The sequence below is a fragment of the Octopus bimaculoides genome, chromosome 14 (genome assembly GCF_046866305.1).
Source record: "Octopus bimaculoides isolate indiv1 chromosome 14, ASM4686630v1, whole genome shotgun sequence".
Classification (NCBI taxonomy): domain Eukaryota; kingdom Metazoa; phylum Mollusca; class Cephalopoda; order Octopoda; family Octopodidae; genus Octopus; species Octopus bimaculoides.
The window spans coordinates 31586167-31611166 of NC_142941.1; the positions used below are offsets into that span (position 1 = coordinate 31586167).

Sequence of the window (25000 nt, forward strand, 5' to 3'; positions counted from 1 at the left end):
CCTTGTTTCCTTGTATCATCTATCTGGATGTTTTATCCCTTTTGTGTATCACCTGGATGTTTTGCGTCCTTGTCCCATTCTGTATTATTTATACATACATACATACATATATTTATGTATATATATACACACACACACACATATATATATATACATACACACACATACATATATATATATATATATATATATATATATATATATATATATATATATATATATACACACACACATATATATATATATACATACACATACATACACATATATATATGTATATACATACACATATATATGTATATACATACATATATATATTTATATACATGCATTCATATATGTATATTTATATATATACATGTACGAGGAGGTGCCCAAAAGTAACCAGAAATGTATGTGGGACAAGCCCGTTGTAGTTCAGGCTTCTGCTACTAGAAGCCATTTGATGCAAATCACAGTTATCAGTCTGCTGACGGGCGTCTCTGGGTGGAGACGTACTGCCATGTGGTGTGTCTTTGTTTTCCAGTGCTTCTCCCCTGTTCATCGATTTTTGCAATGGCTGAAACAAAGGAACGGTTTGCTTCTGTGAAATTCTATTTTCTGCTGGGGAAAATGTCAGCCAAAACAGATGTCATGCTTCAAACAGCTTACAAGGATGCTGCCATGAGCAAAACACAAGTTTACAAGTAGTTTCCATGCTTTAGGAATGGTCACTTGTTGCTTGAAGACCAACTCCGTTAAGGATGTTTGTTGACTTCCCAAACTAGTGAAAACACCATGAAGATTCATGAATTGATCTTAGAGGACCGTCATTGAAGAACAATTAGTGGACTTGTTGATATGACTGGTGTGTCCTAGACCTTTTACCAATGAATATATTGCAAAATTTTGGTTTCTTTGGGTACCTCCTCGTATACATACATGCATGCTTGACCGCTAAATCCACAAGTTTTTTTTTATTCTCTCTTTACTCCTTTTACTCTTTTACTTCTTTCTGTCATCTACCTGTGGCCATGCTGGAGCACTGCCTTTTAGTCAAACAAATTGACCCTAAGACTTATTTTTGTAAGCCTAGTACTTATTCTATTGATGTCTTTTGCTGAACTGCTTAGTTATGGGGACATAAACACACCAACATTGGTTGTCAAACGATGGAGGGAGGACAAACACAAGCATACAAATATGTATATATGAGGACAAGATGAGGACAAATATCCGTCAAATGTAAATAATATATATATATATATATATATATATATATATATATATATATATATACACACGATGAGCTTCTTTCAGTTTCCGTCTGCCAAATCCACTTACAAGGCATTGGTCAGCCTGAGGCTATAGTAGAAGACACATGCCCAAGGTACCACGCAGTGGGACAGAACTCAGAACCATAAGGTTGGGAAGCAAGCTTCTTACCACACTGCCACACCTGCACCTGGTGTATTTTCTCTTACTCCTTTCTGTTGAAGAGTATGGGCTTGAAACATAAAAGACTTTTTCACTTTCCCAAGCATGAAACTAATACATCTGCTTATTGTTCATACACCTGCCTTCATCTTTTCTTTTTCTATAAATTTCAACTATAAATATATATACAGGGCGCGATGAGTAAATTGTCACCATATTATATTTTAATTTCGTGCATGCACATTGTTTGTTTATGATTTTGTCGACTATATAGTATTGTAGGGTCAGTCGGACACCATCTGTGAGAAAAACAGCACCATGACACAATTCACTCTGCCAGAAATGTGGAAACGATATGCTGTACTCCAATATGAACATTTCAGTGTGTTTGGGTGTCAATCTGAGGACATGTACCGAGAGTGATAAAAATCAAACATCCAAAGAAACGTTTGGAGTGATCACTAGTGATGGCGACGTTATTCCCCCATTCATCTTTCCACACAGCCTCAGACTGAACACAGAGGCTTACATCAAGTGCCTGGAGGTGGTAGTGCTTCCCGGGGTCAAGAGGGTGGCTGCTGGAAGACCCTATGTCTAGCAACAGGACTCTGCACCATACCACACAAGCAGGAGAACCCAGTCATGGTTGTCAGACAATTTCTGCGACCACATTACCCCTAACATCTGGCCACCTAACTCCCTAGACTGCAACCCACTTGATTATTATGTGTGGGGTGCAGTTGAGTGAGAGACTAACAAAACTCTTTGTAACACCAAAGATGAACTGAAGGCAAGGATTATGGCAGCATTCACCAACTTAAACAAGGAGAACATCCAGAAGAGTTGCAGGAGATTTCAAAGTCGTGTGGAGGCCATGGTTGAAGCCATGGCAATTTTATTGAATAAATTTATACGGAGAGGGTCATAGCCCAACTAATTAGGGAGAGAGTTGGTTTAGATGAGATGCAGTTTAGGTTTGTGCCAAGGAGAAGCACCACTGATGCTATACTATATTTCTGGTAAGACAGCTGCAGGAGAAACTCCGAGCCAAAGATAAACTTCAGTACTTGGTTTTCATTGACATGGAGAAAGCTTTTGACAGGGTCCCCTGATCCCTTATCTGGTGGTCAATGCAAAAACTAAGGATAGATGAGTGGTTGATGAGAGCTGTGCAAGCCATGTACAGGGATGCTGTCTGTAAGGTGAGGGTTGGCAACAAGTATAGTGAAGAATTCCAGATAGAAGTAGGGGTTCATCAAAGATCAGTCCTCAGCCCCCTCTTACTCATCATAGACCTCCAGGCAATGAAAGAGAAATTCAAGACAGGCTACCTCTGTGGGCTCCTCTATACTGATGACCTTGCTCTAATAGCTGAGTTACTACCAGAACTAGAGAAGTTTCAGGTGTGAAAGCAAGGTCTAGAATTGAAGGACCTTAGAGTCGTTCTAGCAAAACCAAAGTCTTAGTAAGTGGGAAAGCAGACAAATCACAAATCCCTTCAGGTAGATGGCCCTACTCGATCTGTAGAAAAGGCGTAGGTAGAAACTCCTGAAAATGTACCCAGTGTAAGCTATAGACACATAAGAGGTGCAGCAATATCAATGGAAGGTTAACTGGGAAGATAGTTTTTGTGTGTGCCAGATGCACAGGAGCAATAGACACCAAAGATGTACAGAAAACAGATTCCATCACATGCCAGGGGAAAAACCAGAAGTAGTTGATAGCTTCCGTTACTTAGATGACCAAGTCAGTAGCAGGGGGCAGATACTCTGAGAGTGTAGCTACTAGAATAAGAATAGCTTGGGCAAAGTTCAGAAAGCTCCTACCTCTGCTGGTAACAAAGTGCCTCTCACTCATTCTGAAAGATAGACTGTATGATGCATCAGTGCTAATAGCCATGCTACATGGGCTGTGACTGCTGAGGACATGTGTAGCCTTAAAAGAAATGAAGCTAGTATGTTCTGCTGGATGTGTAATGTCAGTGTGCATATATTACAGGGTGTAAGCACCCTGAGAAAAAAGTTGGACATAAGAAGCATCAGATGTGGTGTGCAAGAGAGACGACTGTGCTGGTATGGTCATGTATTGTGTATGGATGAGGACAGCTGTGTGAAGAAGTGTCACACCCTAACAGTGGAAGGAACCTGTGGAAGAGGTAGACCCAGGAAGACATGGAATGAGGTGGTGAAGCTCAACCTTGGGCTTCACAGAGGCAATGACAAGTGACTGAGACCTTTGGAGATATGCTATGCCTGAGAAGACCTGGCAAGCCAAGTGCGATCGTAGCCATAGCCAATGCCAGTGTTGCATAACTGGCCCATTTAAAAGAACCCTTTAATTGTCGGGCAGTATGCTGTGATTTAGAAGACCTATTGAATCAAGTGAAATCGTAGCCGTGGCTGATGCCCATGACGCCTGGCACATAGAAAGCCAGTGGTGCCTGACTAGCTCCCATGCTGGTGGCACATAGAAAGCACCATTTGAGTGTGGTCAATACCAGTGCCACCCGACTGACCCCCTGCTAGTTACACGTGGAAACCACCCATTATACTCTCAGAGTGGTTGGCATTAGGAAGGGCATCCACTTGTAGAAACCTTGCCAGATCAGATTGGAACCTAGTACAGCTTCCTAGCTTGTCAATCCTCAGTCAAACCATCCAACCCATACCAACATGGAAAGCGGACGTTAAACGATGATGATGATGATGATGACTGTAGTCCAGGTGAAGCTTCTTGTCCTTTGTGGAGTGGTGATTTCATTTCACTCTATCTTTAATATCTGCACAACAAATCTATATTGATTACCTGCTAACTAAATATGTGTTGTAAATAGGGCCTCTTAGCTAACTAGAATTCAATCACTAAGGAATACACTCTACCCTCTGGTTCACAGGTATTCTGTTCTCTCTTCCTATTGTTCACCCTTCTGGTAAATGACCCTGCTTGATATGTCAGAAGGCTGTAGGCAGAAATTCCATTCAGTGTACCCAATGCAAGCTATGGACATGCAAGAAGTGCAGTGGAATAGAAGGAAGGTTAACAAAGTAAGTAGTGTTTGTATGTGGAATATGCACTGGAGCCATAAAGACTGCAGAGACACTGGAAACTGATTTCCTCAAATGCCCCGGTGGCTCTCTGTAAATTATAAATTTTGCTTGGTGTAAGCAAAATGGTGTGTTTATGTCCCCGTAACTTTGCGATTTGGCAAAAGAGACCGATAGAATAAGTACTAGGCTTAGAAAGAATAAGTCCTGGGGTTGATTAACTCGATTAAAGGCAGTGCTCCAGCATGGCCGCAGTCAAATGACTGAAACAAGTAAAGAGAGTATATATATATATATATATATATATATATACACACACACACACACATACACACACACACACACACACACACACACACATATATATACACACACATATATACATATACATACATACACATATATACATGCATTCACACATAAATATATATATATATTCATATATACATATGCATACATACTCAAAAACTCATACCCTCCTTTATGAATATCTGGTGTTGCCATCCGGTTTCACCAGTCCTCAGTCAAATCGTCCAACCCATGCTAGCATGGAAAGCGGACGTTAAACGATGATGATGATGATGATGATCCACACATACATATATATATATACATACACAAACACACACACTCATACACACATGCACACAAACTTATATGTATACCTATACACACATATCTATCTATCTATCTATCTATCTATCTATATATATATATATATATATATATATATATATATATATATATATACACACAAATACACAGGTACATGTAGGAATGACCTATACTTTCTTACCCCTATCCACTTACACAAATATCTTCATTTATATATACTCACGTTCCCATACATATACCTATTTGTAAATATGTGTACATATAACTATCCATACATATTGATATTCATAAGTACCTGGATATATATATATATATATATATGTATGTATGTATGTGTGTGTATTTATATATATATGTATATATATATATGTATGTATGTGTGTGGAGGCGCAATGGTCCAGTGGTTAGGGCAGCGGACTCACGGTTATAGGATCGCGGTTTCGATTCCCAGACCGGACGTTGTGAGTGTTTATTGAGCAAAAACACCTAAAGCTCCACGAGGCTCCAGCAGGGGATGGTGGCGAACCCTGCTGTACTCTTTCACCACAACTTTCTCTCACTCTTACTTCCTGTTTCTGTTGTGCCTGTAATTCAAAGGACCAGCCGTGTCACGCTGAATATCCCCGATGTACTTGAGTCTGTAGCCACATCTTATAATTCTGTCATAGAATGTATTGACTAAATTCTCTTCACTTAGTAAAATTCACAGGGATTCCTCCAAGCATAGATGGCAGTTTCTAGAAAAAGTATCATACAGGTGTGCATTTTTTATTATGGACCTATATATATATATTTTTTATTCCATTTTCTTTTAATCTCCATTTGAAGTCTGGTAGAATACCTCTTATGAATTCTGTTCAAACAGGCAGCATGGTTGTGATATCAGTTTGTGAAAAAAAATCCACAGATACCCCTATATACACATATGTGCCTCATCTGGTACTCTGTGCATTTGTATACTCTGTTATGACACCTGTATTGGTTTTGTAGAGGACGTACTTTTTTGTTTCTAGATATACAATTGTTTTTTTTTAGTTTTCTATTAATTGTTTTGTTATTCTTTTTTTTTTTTTTTTCCATTCCTCCTATTTCTTTTTTCTTTCATCATTATGTGGCCCTAACTGCTATTACGAGTATCAGGAGCATTCAAATTTTCAACATATTCACTGTCAGCAGTATTTTCTCTGTATTTCCTTATACTATTAATTCCGTTGTACTTATTGGAACATGCTTCATTTGTTTCTGCCTTATTATCAGAGTCCTTATTAGATAAAATATCTTTTATTGGTCCCTCACTAACTGTGTTTCTTATCTTCTGATTTAATTTCATATTATTAATTTTATGTATATAGTATTCTAGGTTCTTCACTGTGTGCCTGCTAGAAATTTTGTGCATCTATTAGATTTGGAAAACATTTATCCAATGCGGTAATGAATTCCCTAGCAATCCTTGATGATATTTGTGATCTATAGGTGGGATTATGCCACAGAACATCTAATTTCTTATGCGTTTTGTTCACTCTATTGTTACTAATATATGCTGTGGAAGCATCAGCATTTAATGGGTTATATTTAAACTTCCTATTTTGGTGTTCCTTATTTTCAGTTCCTATTTTATTTTATATTTTTTCTTATTCATAGCTTATTGTGACCATCTCCTATTCTGTATTTACAATTGTGTGCCCTTATGTGAGGTTTAGTTTCCTTAGTATTGTAGCCACTAGAATTAACTATATTATTATTATCATTCATATATATTATTTTATTTTTATTTACAAACTCTATAGAGGTAGCTGAACAGCATACTACAAGGTGCATATCCTAATATAAAATTATTACACACATACACACACACACGTGTGTTTGTCCCCCATTACCATTTGACAACTGGTATTTGTAGGTTTCTGTTCCCATAACTTGACAGTCCAGTAAAAGAGACTGAAAGAATGAATATCAGACTTTACAAAATAATATGTTTACTGGGGTCGATTCATCTGACTAAAATTCTTCAAGGTGGTGCCCCAGCATGGCCACAGTCTAATGACTGAAACAAGTAAAAGATATGTGTGCACGCATGCACGTGCATGCGCATACACACACACACACACACACACACACACATGAGGGTGGGCTGGAAAGTTGATAGGCTGACTATGAAGGATTGATGCTAGAGCTGTCAAATTTTGCATGCATTAATTTCAACCATTCTTATTAGTTACTGCATTGTTTCTTTCCAACTGAATTTACGACTGACTGTTCCAAGAAGACTTCAAAAGTAACTAGTAGCGATTTCTTGAAAATGACGAAATATGGCATCGTCTTGTTATCAAGTACCTGCAGAAAAAGGGTTTAGCCTCCAAGGACATTCATGCTGACATGGTTGCTACATTAGGGGATGACACTCCAGTGTAAAAGAGTACAAAAGTGGGCAGCTGAATTTGGGGTGGGTGGGGAGGAAGAGTCTTGAAGATAACCTAATGTCTGGACATCCTGCAACTGCCACCACTGAAAAAAACATTGTGTTCACCACATGGTGATAGATGACAGGTGATTGACTATAAATCAAATAGCCAAGGCTATTAGCATACCTTGCGAGAGAGTTGGGAATATTCTGAACAATGAACTTGGCGTAATGTAAGTTTCTGCTCAGTGGGTGCTATGTTTTCTGACACTTGATCAAAAGCGCACCAGGCTGATCACATCACAAGGAAAATCTGACATTGTTTCAGGCATATCCAACTGGTTTCCTTGAACATTTCCTAACTTAAGATGAGTGCTGGGTTCATTACTTTGAGTCACTGGCAATGAGACAATCCATGCCATGGAATCACCCCTCTTCACCTGTTCCAAAGAAGGCCAAGGTTGTTTCAGCTGCAGGGAAGGTGATGGCCTCAGTTTTTTGAGGTTGCAAAATGCAGTGTTTTTATTGACTATCTTCAAATGGACCACTCTATCAATGGAGAGTACTCTGCCAACTTGCTGAGGTAGTTACAAAAGGCTATCAAGACGAAATCATCATCATCATCATCATCATCATCATCGTTTAACGTCCGCTTTCCATGCTAGCATGGGTTGGACGATTTGACTGAGGACTGGTGAAACCGGATGGCAACACCAGGCTCCAATCTAATTTGGCAGTGTTTCTACAGCTGGATGCCCTTCCTAACGCCAACCACTCAGAGAGTGTAGTGGGTGCTTTTACGTGTCACCCGCACGAAAACGGCCACGCTCGAAATGGTGTCTTTTATGTGCCACCCGCACAAGCCAGTCCAGGGGCACTGGCAACGATCTCACTCGAAAATCCTACGGGAGCCAGTCAGGCGGTACTGGCAATGGCCACGCTCAAAATGGTGCATCTCATGTGCCACCCGCACAAGAGCCAGTCCAGGGGCACTGGCAACGATCTTACTTGGCTTGCCGGGTCTTCTCACGCACAGCACATTTCCAAAGGTCTCGGTTAGTAGTCATCGCCTCGGTGAGGCCCAATGTACGAAGGTCTTGCCTCACCACCTCAGCCCAGGTCTTCCTGGGCCTACCTCTTCCACGGGTTCCCTCAACTGTTAGGGTGTGGCACTTTTTCACGCAGCTATCCTCATCCATTCTCACTACATGTCCATACCAGCGCAATCGTCTCTCTTGCACACCACAACTGATGCTTCTAATGTTCAGCTTTTCTCTCAAGATACTTACACTCTGACGGGTATTCACATTGACATTACACATCCAACGGAGCATACTGGCTTCATTCCTTGCGAGCTTACGTATGTCCTCAGCAGTTACAGCCCATGTTTCACTGCCATGTAGCATGGCTGTTCGTACGCATGCGTCATACAGTCTGCCTTTTACTCTGAGTGAGAGTCCCTTTGTCGCCAGCAGGGGTAAGAGCTCTCTAAACTTTGCCCAGGCTATTCTTATTCTAGCAGCTACACTTTCAGCGCATCCACCCCCACTACTAACTTGGTCGCCCAGATAGCGGAAGCTATCGACTACCTCTAGTTTTTCACCCTGGAATGAGATAGAAGTTGTTTCCTGTTTGTTTACAGTCTTTATTGCACCTGAACATCTGCCACAAACAAAAACTAACTTCTAGTTAACCTGCCTTTGATGTTGCTGCACCTCTTATGTGTCCATAGCTTGCACCGGGTACATCTTATAGAGTTACTACCTACTCCTTTTCTACATACTGAGCAGGGCCATCTACCTGAAGGGGTTTGTGTTTTATCTACCTTCCTACTTATTAGGATTTTGGTTTTAGCTGGGTTGACTCTAAGGCCCTTCAATTCTAGACCTTGCTTCCACACCTGAAACTTCTCCTCTAGTTCTGATAGTGACTCCGCAATTAGGGCAAGGTCATCAGCATAGAGGAGCTCCCAGGGGCAACCTGTCTTGAACTCCTCTGTGATTGCCTGGAGGACTGGCCAGGGAAACTGATGAAAGGGGTCTTGTTTCATGATGACAGTGCTCCAGTGCACAAGTCTTTCATGTCAATGGTTGCTGTACTTGACTGTGGCTTTGAACTGGTTGATCACCCTCCCTATTCTCCTGATTTGGTCCCATTTGACTATTATCTGTTCCCCAACAGGAAAAAACACTTGACCAAGAAGCAATATCACAGTGATGATGATGCCATGTCTGTTGTTGGTAACTTTTTTGAGCAACTGGATGAAAGTTTCTGCAATGGGATCCAAGCACTGCAACACCAATGGAAAAAGTGTGTAGACTGCAAGAGAGTCTATGCTGAAAAATAAATCTCATTTGTTTGCATTCCATGAGTATCTTGCTCAGCCAATGAACTTTTCAGCCAACCCTTGTACATTGTGTATATACATGTGTGTATACACACACATGTATAAGAAACAAGTCAAGGTACAAAGATGGTTTGAAGCAAGTTCAAGCAAGCTCATCTCTCACATTTAGACAAGATGTGTTGCACTATTCGAACATAAACACCATCCCCGCCTACTCAGAAACCTTGCAAACATTAAGAACAGCAAAATGCAAGGCCCAAACAACAGCCAGACACTGCAAATGACTATCGGCTACAGCTTTACCAATGGTATCCCATCATCATTTAATACATGTAACATCCACTAGGTGTATGTGGGAATAAAAATGGCCATTGTCCCAAGACTGTATCGCTAAAAACTGTAAGAGTTCGGACTATCAAAAACAGAGGCAAGTTGATAGAAAGAAGAAAAGCTTTACTCCAAACAGAAAACAAAACACCATTTCAGTCTGTTAAGCACTATGAAATGCATACTAATGATGAAGAGACTGTATGACCCCAGAATCGGGTGTTATTTTACCAGAAGTCATCAGGTGTATAAAGAGTAACAGATTGTGCTACTTACACAAACTATTGCGCTTGTGCTGAAAAGAGAAACAGTACCGCATGACATGAGAGACTATGATATTGTTAACCTACACAAGAGCAAAGGTGGGCAGAATCAGTTGTAATAATTACACAGGAATCTCTTCACTGAGCATCATTGGAAAGGTCTTTGCTTGCGTGGTCTTAAATAGTTTGCAAAATATGACTGACAGAGTCTCAGTATGGCTCCATCCCTTCAACAACTACAAGAAAAATGCAGACAGCAAAGAACCACTCTGCATCATTTTTGTCGACTTCATGAAGGTTTATGACCTTGTAAGTAGAAACAACTTGTTCAAAATCCTTGCTAAAATTAGGTGTCCTCTGAGCTTACTTAGGATTATCCATTCATTCTATGCAGACATGAAAGACATCATATAATTTGATGGCTCCTCCTTGGAATTCCCCACCACTTGCAGTGGAGTAAAGCAGGGCTTGCCCCCCACCCTGTTTGACATCCTCACTTACTATCATGCTAAAGCACATTTTTTGAAACATCAAGTAACAGTGTTTATCTTAACACAAAATGAAACAAGAAACTGCTCCATCCATCTCGACTGAGGGTGAAAACCATAGTACACTTAGGTATGCTGCATCATCTGCAAACAAGAAAAACTTCTGGTATGATAAATACAAATTGCAAGAGATGATGTTTATCGAGGCTACATCCAAAGGTAAAATAGCCTGCAAATTTAGATAGTACTACATGACACAAAACTTCAAAAATCTAACAACAAATCTATTAAATCATTACTGTGTGAATCATAACCATTTAAAAAGATTCCTTGAACAAACAACGACAACTGTAAAATATGCACAACAAATTCAGAAATAAACTGCAAAACTAGAGGTGTGTGCTATATGAGATGTTTGGAGAAGAATTGTAAAAAAGGCCACCACAAACTACTTTGGAATGGATTGCAGAACACTAAGAGGAGTACTGTGAAAGAAAATAAACATCTGTACTCCATCAACATACCATATTGAAACACAATGGCTTGATGATAAATATTGAAGTAAAAATTCTTACCAGATATCCTGAAGACCCAACTTTATGACAGATTACAAAAGCTGTACAAATACATTCAGCTGAGCTCTTCCCTCCCACATACTTAATATGAGGAACATGAAGCTTAACATCTCCCACCATCCTGCCAGTGACAATCTACCAATACATTGATTCTAGAATAAGGATAAAATATATCAAAAAAACATCTAAAATCAGCTGCTAACACCCACATTCACTGATGCTAGCAAAGAGAAGCTAGGTTAAGTGAAGGTGTCCTCAGCTCTCACATACTTACATGCTTTCTACAATGGAGATATAACAAAGGGGAAAAAATCAGTTGGAAAGTAAATAGCAAACATGTTAAAAAAGTGTGTATCTGTTGAGGAAATTACAGATTGGTGTAGTGAAAAATATTTTGGGGGTCATTAACAAACAGCAAAGGCTTTGGTAAAAGAAAAAGATATGAAATATCTTCTAAAACAATTGCAACTGGTGAGTGTGTTTATAGGTTTTATTAATGATGGCTCATCCCAAATATAACTATATATATATATATATATATATATATATATATATATATACATATCTTTGGCCTTTTGCTTGTTTCAGTCATTGGCATGTTGCCACACCTTGAAGGATTTAACTGAACAAATCGACCCCAGCACTTATTTTTAAATCCAGTACTTATCCTATCAGTTCCTTTTGCCAAACTGTTAGGTTATTGAGATTTAAACAAACCAGCACTAGTTGACAAAACCAACACAAATATGCATATGCATATGTATATACACACATACATACACACATACATACAAACATACACACAAATATACACATACATACGCAGATACACACACACATACATGCATACATGATGAACTTCTTTCAGTTACTATTTATCAAACTCACTCACAAGCTTTGGTCAGCTCAGAATAATTGTAGAAGATACCAAAGAATACTGTACAATGTAACTGAGCCCAAGACCACATGGTTGTGAAGTAAGCTTCTTAACCACACAGTCATCCCTGCACCTATATGTGTGTGTGTGTATTTGTGGGGGACAGTGATTCTTTTATACATTCTTCATTAAATACATGAGAGTGCTCAAGTTTTATCCTTTTTTAGATTTTTCATATTTCCTTATTAGTTTTGTACAGTTAGCTTGGAACAATAAAGTTCCTAAATTCATATTTGATATTTCTGAACCTTCACAGTCTCATTTCAAGAAGTGAATATATTTGGCACTTGTGTTGTTCTTATATACTGGTGAAATTCATGTAGACCTGTCAAAGGAATTTTCACTATTGGGCTTCTACATCAGCAGTCACACGTTGATTTGTTTGTTGCAAACAAATTTTTTAGTATTAGGTTTTATGTCAGTAGCCACATTTTTTTTTATACGAGTGCTGTTTACATGTTTATTTTGGCATTGTATGGCACTGATTAATCCATGATTAATCTTGTATTTTTGTGAAGAATTTTATAGATTATTTTGTGGTGTATGGTACAATGTTTTGCAATAGCTTGTTGTTGTGAATGCATAGTAATGTTATGAACAAGTGTCATACTAGTATGTCCAATTTGACAGCTGGAGTCCTGAAGTTTTCAACTTTCAGTTTTACATTGGTCATATGTAGTTTGTTCTCAAGTTCACATACTTGTGTGTTTTTGATAAGGGGTTTTGGTATATTATAGTATATTATTAGTTTATGTTTATGGTTAGGTGTAATAATTTTGTGATTTATATTCTACATTCATCTGTTCCATAGTTTTCATGTATTTGATTCATCTAATAAATTTTATGTATTTCTGTTAGATATATTCGCTAATGTTTTTGTTGTATTTATGTCTGTATTCTTCTGTAGCTCAGTCTACTTGTCTGTTAAAGTATCCATTGTTAATTGATGTTTGTTTTATTTTGTGAGTTTGTTTCTGGAGTGCATTGTTTGTAGGTAAGGATATAAATACTCTTCTGATGAGTGCTTATTCACTGTTTCCATGCAGCTAAATGCATTTGTTTGATTCTTTTGTGTATATCAATGTAATTTTGTTCTTCCAATTGGTATGTTTATGTCTAAAATTGCAGTTGTCATATGTATTATTCTGGATGTTAAATTTTATTACAGAGTTGTTTTTTAAGTTTTTAGTTTCTCAACTTCTGTAAATGTATCCATTTCAACTCGTGTATCATCTATGAATATGGTGCATATAAGTATTGCAGCCTACGTTGTTTTGGGATGTCTCTGTATGTTTGCTATTTTGATATCTATTGTGCTATTGGGATTTTAATGAGCAAACTTTCTAACTCTAAGGTGGAGATGGTACCTGTTGTAATGGTTTCTTCTAAAATCTGTAAAAATTCTTCAGATAACCTTATACTATATTTCTCTGGTGTACATCTTTTGATAATATTGTCTATTTATTTGGCGATTGAATATGTAGGTGTATTTATTTGGGCTATAATGTCTCTGAAGGGGTTGCTTTGTTTGTGTATTGTGTTTTTTCTCTCGATAAAAACTACAGCATCATTCTTGTCAATGGTGTATATGTGTTAGGTATGATACATAGATTGTTGTTTTAATGTAGTGATATTTCAAATGCATACACTAAGCATATATGTTTATAAGACCAAGGTCCTAGTAAGCAATAAACTGGACTGGATCCTTGCTCTTTCATGTAAATAACCCTGCTCAATATGTTGGAATGGTGTAAGCAGGAATTCCATTTGGTGTACCCAGTGCAATCTAAGGGCACATAAGAGGTACAGTGAAATAATACAACGGTTAACAAAGAAAGTAATGTTTGGATGTGGAAGATGTACAGGAGCCATAAAGTCTATGGATACATGGGAAATTGGTTTTCTGAAATACTCTGGAGGCTCTCTAGAGGTAGTGGATAATTTCTGGTATCTAGATAACCAGTAACCTAATTAGCAGTAGAGGAAGATATGCCGAAAGTGTAATTGCTGGAGTAAGAATAGGATGGAGAAAGTTCAGAGAACTTTTACAACTGTTGGTAACCAAAGGTTTCTTTCTCTTTCACTGAGTGAAATGAAGATTGTATGAGGCATGTGTATGAAAAGCAATGCCTCATGGCAGCGAGATATGGGCTCTGAATGCAGAAGACTAAAAAGGAATGAAGCTCTCTATGTTCCACTGGATGTGCAATATTCGTGTATGTGTGCTACAGAGTGCAATGTAGTGAAGTGTAGTGAGAGAAAAGTTAAGCGTAAGAAGAATTAGATTCAATGTGCAAGAGAGAAGACTACACTGGTTTGGTCATGTGATGTGTATAGATGAGGACAGTTGCATAAAGAAATGCTGATGACTTAAAGTGGATGGAACTTGTGGAAAAGGAAGACTCAAAAAGACATGGGACAGAGTATTGAATGCCAATATCATGGCACTGAGCCTTACAAAGTAGATGACTGAAATATTTGGTACCTTGCTGTACTCAAGAAGATGTGTCTACCACAGCAGAATTGGTATCTTAAAACCACTTTGGTGATGCTTGTCTGTGAGGGGGCTGTACCCAACTCCCACCTTGAGAGCAGAATAAGAATAAGCACATACCACATCCTCCAGCTTTCTCAGTTTCCTTTTTTCTTCCACCTTAAACCACTTCCATTTTCCATTGTCTTCCCCTGCCTTCTGTCTCCACCAATCACCTCTTTTCTGTGCTCCTCCCTTCTGCTGGTCACCATTAACACCTTGCTTTGCTGCTATCACTCTCAATGCCCTCACATACCTACTACAACTCCTTCCCCCAAGCAATTCCTATATTTCTCCCGAGCATTTGCTACAGTTACTTCACCCTGCCCACTCACCCAGTCCAAGCCTCGACATCACTTCACCTATTCTCACCATACCCAACCCAATGTCCCAACATATCTTCACTATCATCTCTCTCAGTATCATTCTCTTTATCTTACTTCCTAACTCACCCTCGATTCTTTTCCAACTGGGGTATCCATGTATCTATTCTACAGCATGACAATGTATCTCTATCTCCCTTTAATCTCTCAAATAGCGCAAAGTCACACTCCCTCAGTATTACCCACCTCATCTCAGTTGAGGTTTTTTTTGTCTTGCAAGGTACTTGCTGACCCTGTTGGTGCCGGTGCCACGTAAAAACCACTGGTGCTGATGCCATGTAAAAAACACTGGTGCTGGTGCCATGTAAAAGGCACCCATTACTCTTTGTAAAGTGGTTGGTGTTAGGAAGGGCATCCAGTTGTAGAAACCGAACCAAAACAGAACCCGGGGTGGCTTCTGGCCTTGCCAGTTCCTGTCAAACCATCCAACTTATGCCGTCATGGAAACCGAACATTAAATGATGATGATGATCATCATCATCATATATAAGAGAAACCATGTGACAGGGGAGAAGCAGAAAGTAAGAAGTGTACCTATGTTCTACAGCTTAAGGGTCAGATGTGTGAGGTGTCCATGATTGTAAGACAGTGTGTCAAAGAGAATCAACATGTAGGTGAGGCATGTGTATGGATGTATAATGGTTCACTTACACTTAGTGATTTTGGAAAGAAAGAGAATAGTGGCATGACTATGAAAGGTTACTAAATGTAGAGAAAATGCAGATGGAGGGTCTTCCCTATGTGGAACCAACAGAGGGACCTGCTACCTTAGCATTAGACTAAATAATTAAAGGTATGAAGGCTAAAAAAAAATGCTTCTGGTCCATCAGGAATTACTATCAACACGCTTAAAGTATTTGGCACAGTAGGATATAGCCTTGTCACCCAAATAGTTAATCAGCTTGTACAGGAAGGTAACATGCCCAATGGTTGGCATAGCAACATTCAAGTCAACTGTTACATGGATAAAGGAAATGCCTCAGAAAGAAGTAATTACAGAGGTATCAAACTGCTGGACCAGATCATGAAAGTTATGAAAGAGTTATAGCCTCCAATTAATTAGGAAGAGAGTCCAAATGAGATGCAGTTTGGTTTGGTGCCAGAGAGTATTATTGATGTTTTCTTTGTAGTAAGATAACTGCAGAAGTATTTAGTTAAAAGTAAGCTTGAAGAAAAGCCTTCAACAAGGTTCTTCACTCTGTGATCTTGTTGTCTCTGAGGAAGCTATGGATTGATGATTGGTTTGTGAGAGTTGTACAAGTCATGTATAGGGATGTTATTAATAAGGGGAGAGTTAACAATACGTGTAGGAAAGGAGTAGGTAGAAATGTGTTGTACCCTATGCAAGTTATGGGAACACAAAAGGAATTACAAGAAGGTTAAAGGAGGAAGTAGACTTTGCTTGCGGTTGATGTATAGGGACAATAAACACTTAGAACACCTGGAAAATGGGTTCTCTCAAATGACCAGTATGTTCCCTAGTGGTAGTCGATAGTTTCTGTTACTTAGGTGACCCAATTAGCAGTGGAGGAGGAAGTTCTGAGAGTAAAGTTGCTGGAATAAGAATAGGATGGAGAGGGTTCAGAAAGTTATCATCTTTGTTGGAAACAAAAGATCTCTCCTTCAGACTGAAAAGCAGATTGTACAAATACTGTGTATGAACTGCAGTGCTACATAGTAGTGAGGTGTAGACCTTGAATGTTGATAAGAGAAGACCAGAAAGGAATGAAGCTTATATGCTCTGATGGTTGTGCAACATTAGTGTGCATATGCATCAAAGTGCAAATGTGTTGAGAGAAATCTTGCACATAGGTGGAATCAGATGTGTTCTGGTGTGGTCCATGTATTGTGTATGGGTGATGATAGATGTATAAAAAATGCTGGTCATTGAAGGTAGATGGAACTTGTGGAAGAGGGAGACCCAGGAAGATATGGGATGGAGTAGTAAAGGCTGATCTCAAGATGCTGAGCTTCACAGTGGAGATGATGAAAGACCAAGTTGATTTTTTCTTCTTTTTTTTTGCTGTGCTCAAGAAAACCCCTACATCATATTGAAAGTGAGGTCCTAAAATCATTATGTTTATATCTATAAACTCACTGGGCATCGCCCCCAATCTGTCCCCATCAAACTTTCCCACCTCTCATCTTCCTAACACCTATCCCTCTATCAGTTCTAACAATAGCATTTATTAACTGCTGAATTGAATTCAGCTTTACATATTTCGTCCTCTTTGTGCTATTAGTGACCTCCCCCTCTCCTTGAATCACTTCTTTTAACATTCATCACTCATTTCTCAATATCGTTACCTCACGTTTTACATTCCACTGGTATCCCTTTCTATACCTCCAGTTATCTCTTACTCTCTTCTGAGCTACAGCTTTGGACTGCTATATCTTATCTTTAACACCCTCTCACATCTCCTGACACTCTCAGCAGCCCTTTCATATGAACTATCATTCCCAACATCCTCTCTTCATACTGTCTGTATTCGTGTTTAATTTATCAAGCTCTTTTTTTTTTTTTCAGCTAGTTCTGTATGAAGGGACCAGATGACAACCATTAACCTCCTGATGCCTATAACACTGTAGTTATGCCTCGCCGAAAATCAGCAGAAAGCCTAAAGAAGCAATGCCTTCACAGCATTGCTTTTAACATGGACAAGATGTTGAGCTCGGATTTCTATTCTAGTTTCCCAGTGGGTCCACGTCTCTACTATGTTATCGGACCATTTAGCTGCCTCAGTAAGTATTTTGATATTTTCAGTATTACACCTAAATTTCTCAGCACAGAAATCCTTTATTAACCTTCTCGTATTTTGTATAGCTTTGTCCTTCGCTGCATTTTGATCAGGCCATTCTCTTTTTGTCTCAAAGTGTGTGTGTGTGTGTGTGTGTGTGTGTGTGTATACTCACACACACTGTATTATTCTGCAACTCACCATCCCTTTATACTGCCAGTCATCACTTTCTCTCCTCTGTGCCACATCTACTGACAGTCATCCCTCATTCTTACCATCTTCCAAAATCCCCCAACACTTACCCTTCCTGATCATCTAACCCCTCATCATACTCTCCTATTTACTTTTGTGATTCTTGATGGTACACTATTACACCACCACACCTCATTTACTACCACCTCTCTTATATAATTTCAGTTAGCCATGTGTCTCCTTTACAACAACAAACCTGTTTCTGCCTTCTATCATACTTTTCTCAACACTTCACATAAAGCTGCCACCCTCCTTACTTTCCTTTCTCTCAGTTGATGGTCTTGCAGATTACATGGTGACTTCACCTGTGCTGGTGCCATAAAGAAAAGCACCCTGTACATTCTGTAAAGTAGTTGGCATTAAGAAAGGCTCCTGATGACAGAAATCATGCCAAAACTGAAACATTGGAGCAAGACATGGTCCTCTGACCTATAGGATCCTCTTAAACTGTCCTACCTGCGCAGGCATGGAAAGTAGACGTGATATGATGATGATAGTGATGAGAATATAGGGTGCAGGCATAACTGTATGGTTAAGAATTTCTCTGAATCTGCTATTTCTAGCACATCAAGCTCCATATAAAAGCTTCCTTAACTAGAGGTAATCTGGAGTTTTGAATCAGTGACAAATCCACTGTATTTAAATATCTAATGTCCATGAGAAGACATGAATGTTACTACACAACACTTCCTCGCCAACTACTTACTCAAAATTTGATTTCATTCACCTCTTTCTGCTCACAAAGTGATTGTAAAGACATTCTTTATATTTGTTTCATGTATATTGCAATAGCTAAATCTTGAACTAATTATATACTGTATTGTAAAAAGATGCCATAACTTAAATCTGTACTAATTACAGTATGCTGTATTACACACCACACTGATGGCTAAAATGCACACTAATTATTAGATTATAATAATCTAATTGTTTAACATCTGTTTTACTATCCCGGCATTGATTTGACTAGGAATTATTTTTATGATTGGATGCAGTTTCTGTTGCCAACCCTTACCTGTTTTACTCATTTAAGGAATTTTTTTTTACTCCAGAGCTCTTTAAAAACTGGTCATAACATTGACAATCACCACTGTGAGGAGCTTGAAATATTAGCATTCATACGCATACTTATATATGTGTGCGCACACACATACACACACACACACAACAACAACAGTGGGCCTCCTGCAGTTTCCTTCTCCCAAAATTCACTCACTTAGCCAAGCTACTATACACTAGGAGTGAACCTCAAGCCACATGGTTGTGAAATGAACCTCTTAACCTCACAGCCATGCCTGCTCCTGTACTATATTACACATTTATATTGTACATAAAACAAAACTCCGATACTAACGCTGTACCATGGTTTTTGATCAAGAGAAGGTAACTCAAGCAATTCAAAATGTATTAAAGTCAACTTTATTTATCTGCAGGGTTCTAGAAATATTTGAGTTGGTGACTGAACAAGTAGTAACACCTGAATTTAGGTGGGACAGACCTTTAGTTCTAGTCAGAACATCCTTCTCAGAGATGGAAAACCCCAAATTCATTATCTCCAACTAAGGGCTGAGTAGTCACACTGACTTTTGAAGGTTTTTGATAGCAGATGGATAAAGGAAACATTCTTAAGGTGTCATATAAAAAAGTATTGGTGTGGGTACTGGTGCTGCACACAAATCACTTGTGCTGGTGTCATGTAAAAAGCACCCAATACACTCTGCTAAGTGGTTGGCATTACGAAGGGCATCCAGCTGTAGAAACTGAGCCAAAACAGACTATGGAACCTGGTGTGGCTCCTGGCCGTACCAGTTTCTGTCAAGCCGTCAAACCCATACCAACATGGAAAGCAGATGTTAAATGTTGATGATGATTGATGATGAGCACTATGATAGTTTCCTGTCAAATTCTGCACAATCTCCAGTAACTCCAGTCTCTAGTCTCTTCTCCAGTCATCCTGAGTCGGATATGAGACATTTTGACACAATTGTTTTGGTATCACTGATTTGACACTGGCATATTTGACATCAGTTGTTTTAATGTTTCTTTCATTTTAATGATAATCTTGTTCTCCCTCCCTCCCTTTGTTTGTCTATGTGTCTGTCTATTGCTCTCTCTTTCTCTGTTTATATGTGTGAGCATATTTCTCTTCATGTATATGAAAAGAGGAAAATTGCTTATGCCAATTGTGTTCAGTTAATAAATTATAATCTCTCTCTCTCTCTCTCTTTCTGTCTATGTGTATATTTCTGCACATACATGTGTGTGTGTGTGTGTGTGTGTGTGTGTGTTTGTTGACTGTCCATTCAGTTGTACCAAATCAATGTCCAAACAGCCATGCCCAATCATTTCATTCTTTCCTGAGCATGTCTTGCTGCTGCATTCAAATGATTCTAGATCAGTGGTTCTCTACTTGAGGTTCATATGACCCTTGAGAGTCCATATCAGATTTTGTAGTTAAGGTTTATGTGCAATAAACTGGTTATTCTTTTGCAATACACAAAAAATGTTTTAACAATTCTTTTATACAATTCTTAATGATATTTAATTAAAGAAATATGAGATTTTTTAAGCATTGAATGGTTATAAGAGCCCACCTGCGTAAAATAGGGATCTATAGGTAAAAATGGCTTCACAACCACTGTTCTAGATTAATATGGATTATGTTTTGCAAGTTTTCTCCAATCCAGTATAACTACCACCACCACCACCACCACCACCACCACCACTACCACTACCATCATCTTACTCTTAATACCACCCTTGTGCCACACCCTTCATATCACCATCACTACACTTTTTAATACTACAACCACTACTTACATCATGTCACCACAACCACACCACTATCACCATCACAACTAATACCTCCACCATAACCACAACCACCATCACATTACCATCACCACTGTCACCATCACACCCACAACCACCACCACAATTACCATCACTGCCATTCGCCTTCCCTCCACCATCATCACTATCACCACTATCATCACTACCACCATTACTACTACTACTACTACCACTAGCATCACTAACCCTTCTGTGTTTCTGTCCCCTGTTACAGCCACTGAGATGACACAAGACCTGATCAACATTCTATCGGAGCAACGACTGCTGAAACGACATCATCTGCAAGTATTGATCTGCACTCACCTGAAACAGCTGCAGTTAGATGTGTGTGGTTCGATAGCCAATCATGACAGTGTTGCACGTATGGTTGGTGTTAGGTGCCAGGTAAGTCACAGCGATGGCACATCATCATCATCGTTTAACATCTGCTTTCCATGCTGGCATGGGTTGGACAGTTTGACTGAAGGCTGGCGAGCCAGAAGGCTGCACCTCCTCTTACTAGTGTTTGTGTTCTATTTTTAAAAATTTAATTCCTGTTTTCCTACCTCTTCTGTATTTCACACATCACACCTCCACTCACCCAATGCACATCTAGCCATCACATGTTAAAAAAGTCCACCAATTTTCTTTCCACTTCCGAGCAGTTATTGCAGCGCACTCACACATCAGTGAAGAAAGCAGAACACTTTTACAGACTTCAAAAATTCTCAGTAGAACTAGTTCCAGCTTGAAATAGAATCAAGATTTACAGAATTCCACAATATTGCCATAATCACCATCATAGACACTGCAGTAAATACATTCAACGACACCACGCCTCATAGACATTATGGTGCAGTGGTTCTCAAACTAGGGTCAATATGACCCTTGGGGGTCCATATAAGATTTTGTCCTTTAAATTTATCTACAGTAAATTGGTTATACAAAATAATTTTACAATTTTTTTTGTACGATTCCTAAATATATTATGATGTTTTCAACATCGAATGGTTATGGGGGTACATTCAAGTAAAATAGGTATCAAAGGGGGTCCATAGGTGAAAAAAAAGGGGTTGAGAGCCACTGTTACAGTGCAATATATTCAGCAACATCACAATCACCACTACAGACACCATAGCACATATATTCAAGAAATCAGGATGGCACCTGTGCCCAGCGTCACCTTCCTGTGGCACGTGTAAAGACATTCGAGCGAGATCGTTGCCAGTGCTGCTGGACTGGCTCCTGTGCAGGTGGCACGTAAAATACACCATTTTGAGCGTGGCCATTGCCAGTACCGCCTGACTGGCCTTCGTGCCGGTGGCACGTAAAAGCACCCACTACACTCTCGGAGTGGTTGGCATTAAGAAGGCCATCCAGCTGTAGAGACTATACCAAATCAGATTGGAGCCTGGTGTAGCCATCTGGTTCACCAGTCCTCAGTCAAATTGTCCAACCCATGCTAGCATGGAAAGCGTACGTTAAACAATGATGATGATGATGATTACAATCGCCACCATAGATATTGTAGTACATTCATTCAATAACACCAGAGCCACCAAGATAGAGGCTGCAGTACAATGCATTCAACAATACCACAATTACCAACGCACACACACTGCAGTAGATTCATTCAACAACATCACAAACACCAACAAAGAAACTGCAGTAAATATCTTCAACAAAATAGTTGCAGACATATCCAAAAAACATATCCTCAAGGTAGTATAAAAACAGAACACCAATTCTATAACAGAATGAGAGACAATCTTGACCACAACACACCAAAATCACACACAAATTTAACATCAAATAAACTAAACAAGGAAAAAATAAGCAAAAGATAGTAAAATAGTTATTAGAGTAATTAGCAATATCAGCTTTAATGGTCAGTGTCTGTCACACAAGCAACCTCAAATAATATGCATATAGTGCAGTATCAAGCTAACACCTTTATCAAGTATTTCTTGAAAACCAGTCACCAAAACCTTACAAAGAATGCAGGAATACAAAATGATAAATAAACATCTACATAGAGCCCAAATTTGAACCATTCCATCCATGAGACACCCATAAAGCTATATAGAAGTGTAAAAATATCAAAAGCGTCACAGCCACAAGATCACCAACGTAAAGTTAAAACACTCAAGACATGAAAGAACCCAGCACTCACCACCTACAATTCCTTATACCAAGATTACCAATTCCTTAGAATCTAGAAGCTGGTCAAAATTATTAATATTCTGAAGCTCAATAAAATCCCCAAATGAAATAAGATCATAGAGACCAATTGTTTGATCAATCATTTGATTAATCAATCAATCAGTTAAGTTTGTCAAAGTCCTTTTATTGCCATTAGTGGCCTTTTCAATAACGCACTCTACTACTGAGATACAACAAAATCTGTTTTAACACATGAGTTCACATCAAGAATCTTTTAAACAAAGTACAAGCTGAAATATTGCTAATATATTCTTCAATAATGTCTTATACAGTTTAGACAGTGGTGTTAAATATCAGCTCTGTTGTTGTCTTCTTACCACCTACTATAGACTCAAAAATTCAAAAATCAACTCCTTTTTTGTATTAACTTTGATTAGCCTGTCTGACTCTAGCTTCTCTTTCTGTGATGTTAGTTTAATCACTTATCACCCAACTAATGAGCTAGAAATAGCAGCCGCCTAATCCCTTCAGATAACTTCCTTTCATCATAGAGACAGATTATATAGGATAATGTAGTCCTCCATGATAAAAAGATGTGATAGTTAACACTGGAACATCTTTGATCATGCAGCTACATGATCAGGGTTGACCGGGGCTAAACAGTAATAGCAATAACAAGACTTGTAGGGGATACAGTTGTCATTCAATGGTGGTCATGGGATCACTTCTTAATGACTGCATTTCATGTTGAATAATTGAGACAACAGGCCAATATGACTTGGAAGGATTTTTAATTAGTATTGCAAGCTTGTTATGATTTCTTGCCACCACTTACACTGGTAAACTCTGAAACCTGTCATTCTTATTTGCAACTTTAAGGACTGGGCCAATAATTAATTAAGTAGCCATAAAGACAAGCATTATATTGACCCCACTAGCTTTGACATTCAGTACATGATACATGTCCTTGAAACATGCATTTCTCAGTATACATTACATGGTCTTGCAAACATGGATCTCTCTCAGTACACTATATGGTATCGAAACATATATCAATATCAGGAAAGTCATTCAGACTGAGGTATTTTTTTTTTATCACTTCAGTCTGGTAGTTTTTTTTAGTTTTTTTATTTGATTGCTGTCCCATAGCTAAAAAGCAGATTTTGAGCCACAGTCCTTTTGCATTTGAGCTTAGTCTCAGAAATTATCGATTTTAATGTACGTAACAAAATTTATAGCCTGAATTTAATAATCTAATTATCTTTGCATATAAATTAATGTACGTATTTTTTTGTTTATTTGTAGACTCTTACAAAGTTAAACCTGTCATCTCTGAACAATATTTCAACTAAGATCTTGGTTGATCTCATCTATAATGTACCACAGATCCAGTCCCTTGTATTACAGAACACCAAATGTAATGACCAAGTGATGTCAGTTATTGGTCGAACTTGCTGTCACCTCCGTGAGCTGAATGTCTTCAATTGTCCTGTTACTGATTCTGGCGCCTTCGGCTTATGCGTGAAAAACTCTGCTGCTGGTGGTGTACCAAATTGTTCCCAGCTTGTCAGCCTGGACATTAATGCAACAGCAGTAAGCCTGAATGGCGCCAGTACCATCTTGCAGAACTTACATCACCTGAAATATTTTCAGTATTGTGATGTGTGCGCTGTTTTTGAAAAACTT

General features: G+C 38.7%; 1 protein-coding gene across 1 annotated transcript in view; it reads left to right on the forward strand.

The window, feature by feature from the left end:
- Positions 1 to 25000, forward strand: part of LOC106874465 (uncharacterized) — a 34548-nt gene that overhangs the window by 8028 nt on the left and 1520 nt on the right. The window contains exons 2-4 of the mRNA XM_014922203.3: positions 17857 to 18071; positions 21387 to 21556; positions 24620 to 25000. The exon at positions 24620 to 25000 is cut by the window's right edge and continues 1520 nt beyond it. Coding sequence (XP_014777689.1) covers positions 17921 to 18071; positions 21387 to 21556; positions 24620 to 25000 — 702 coding nt within the window. The 5' untranslated portion in view covers positions 17857 to 17920. The remainder of the gene's footprint in view (positions 1 to 17856; positions 18072 to 21386; positions 21557 to 24619) is intronic.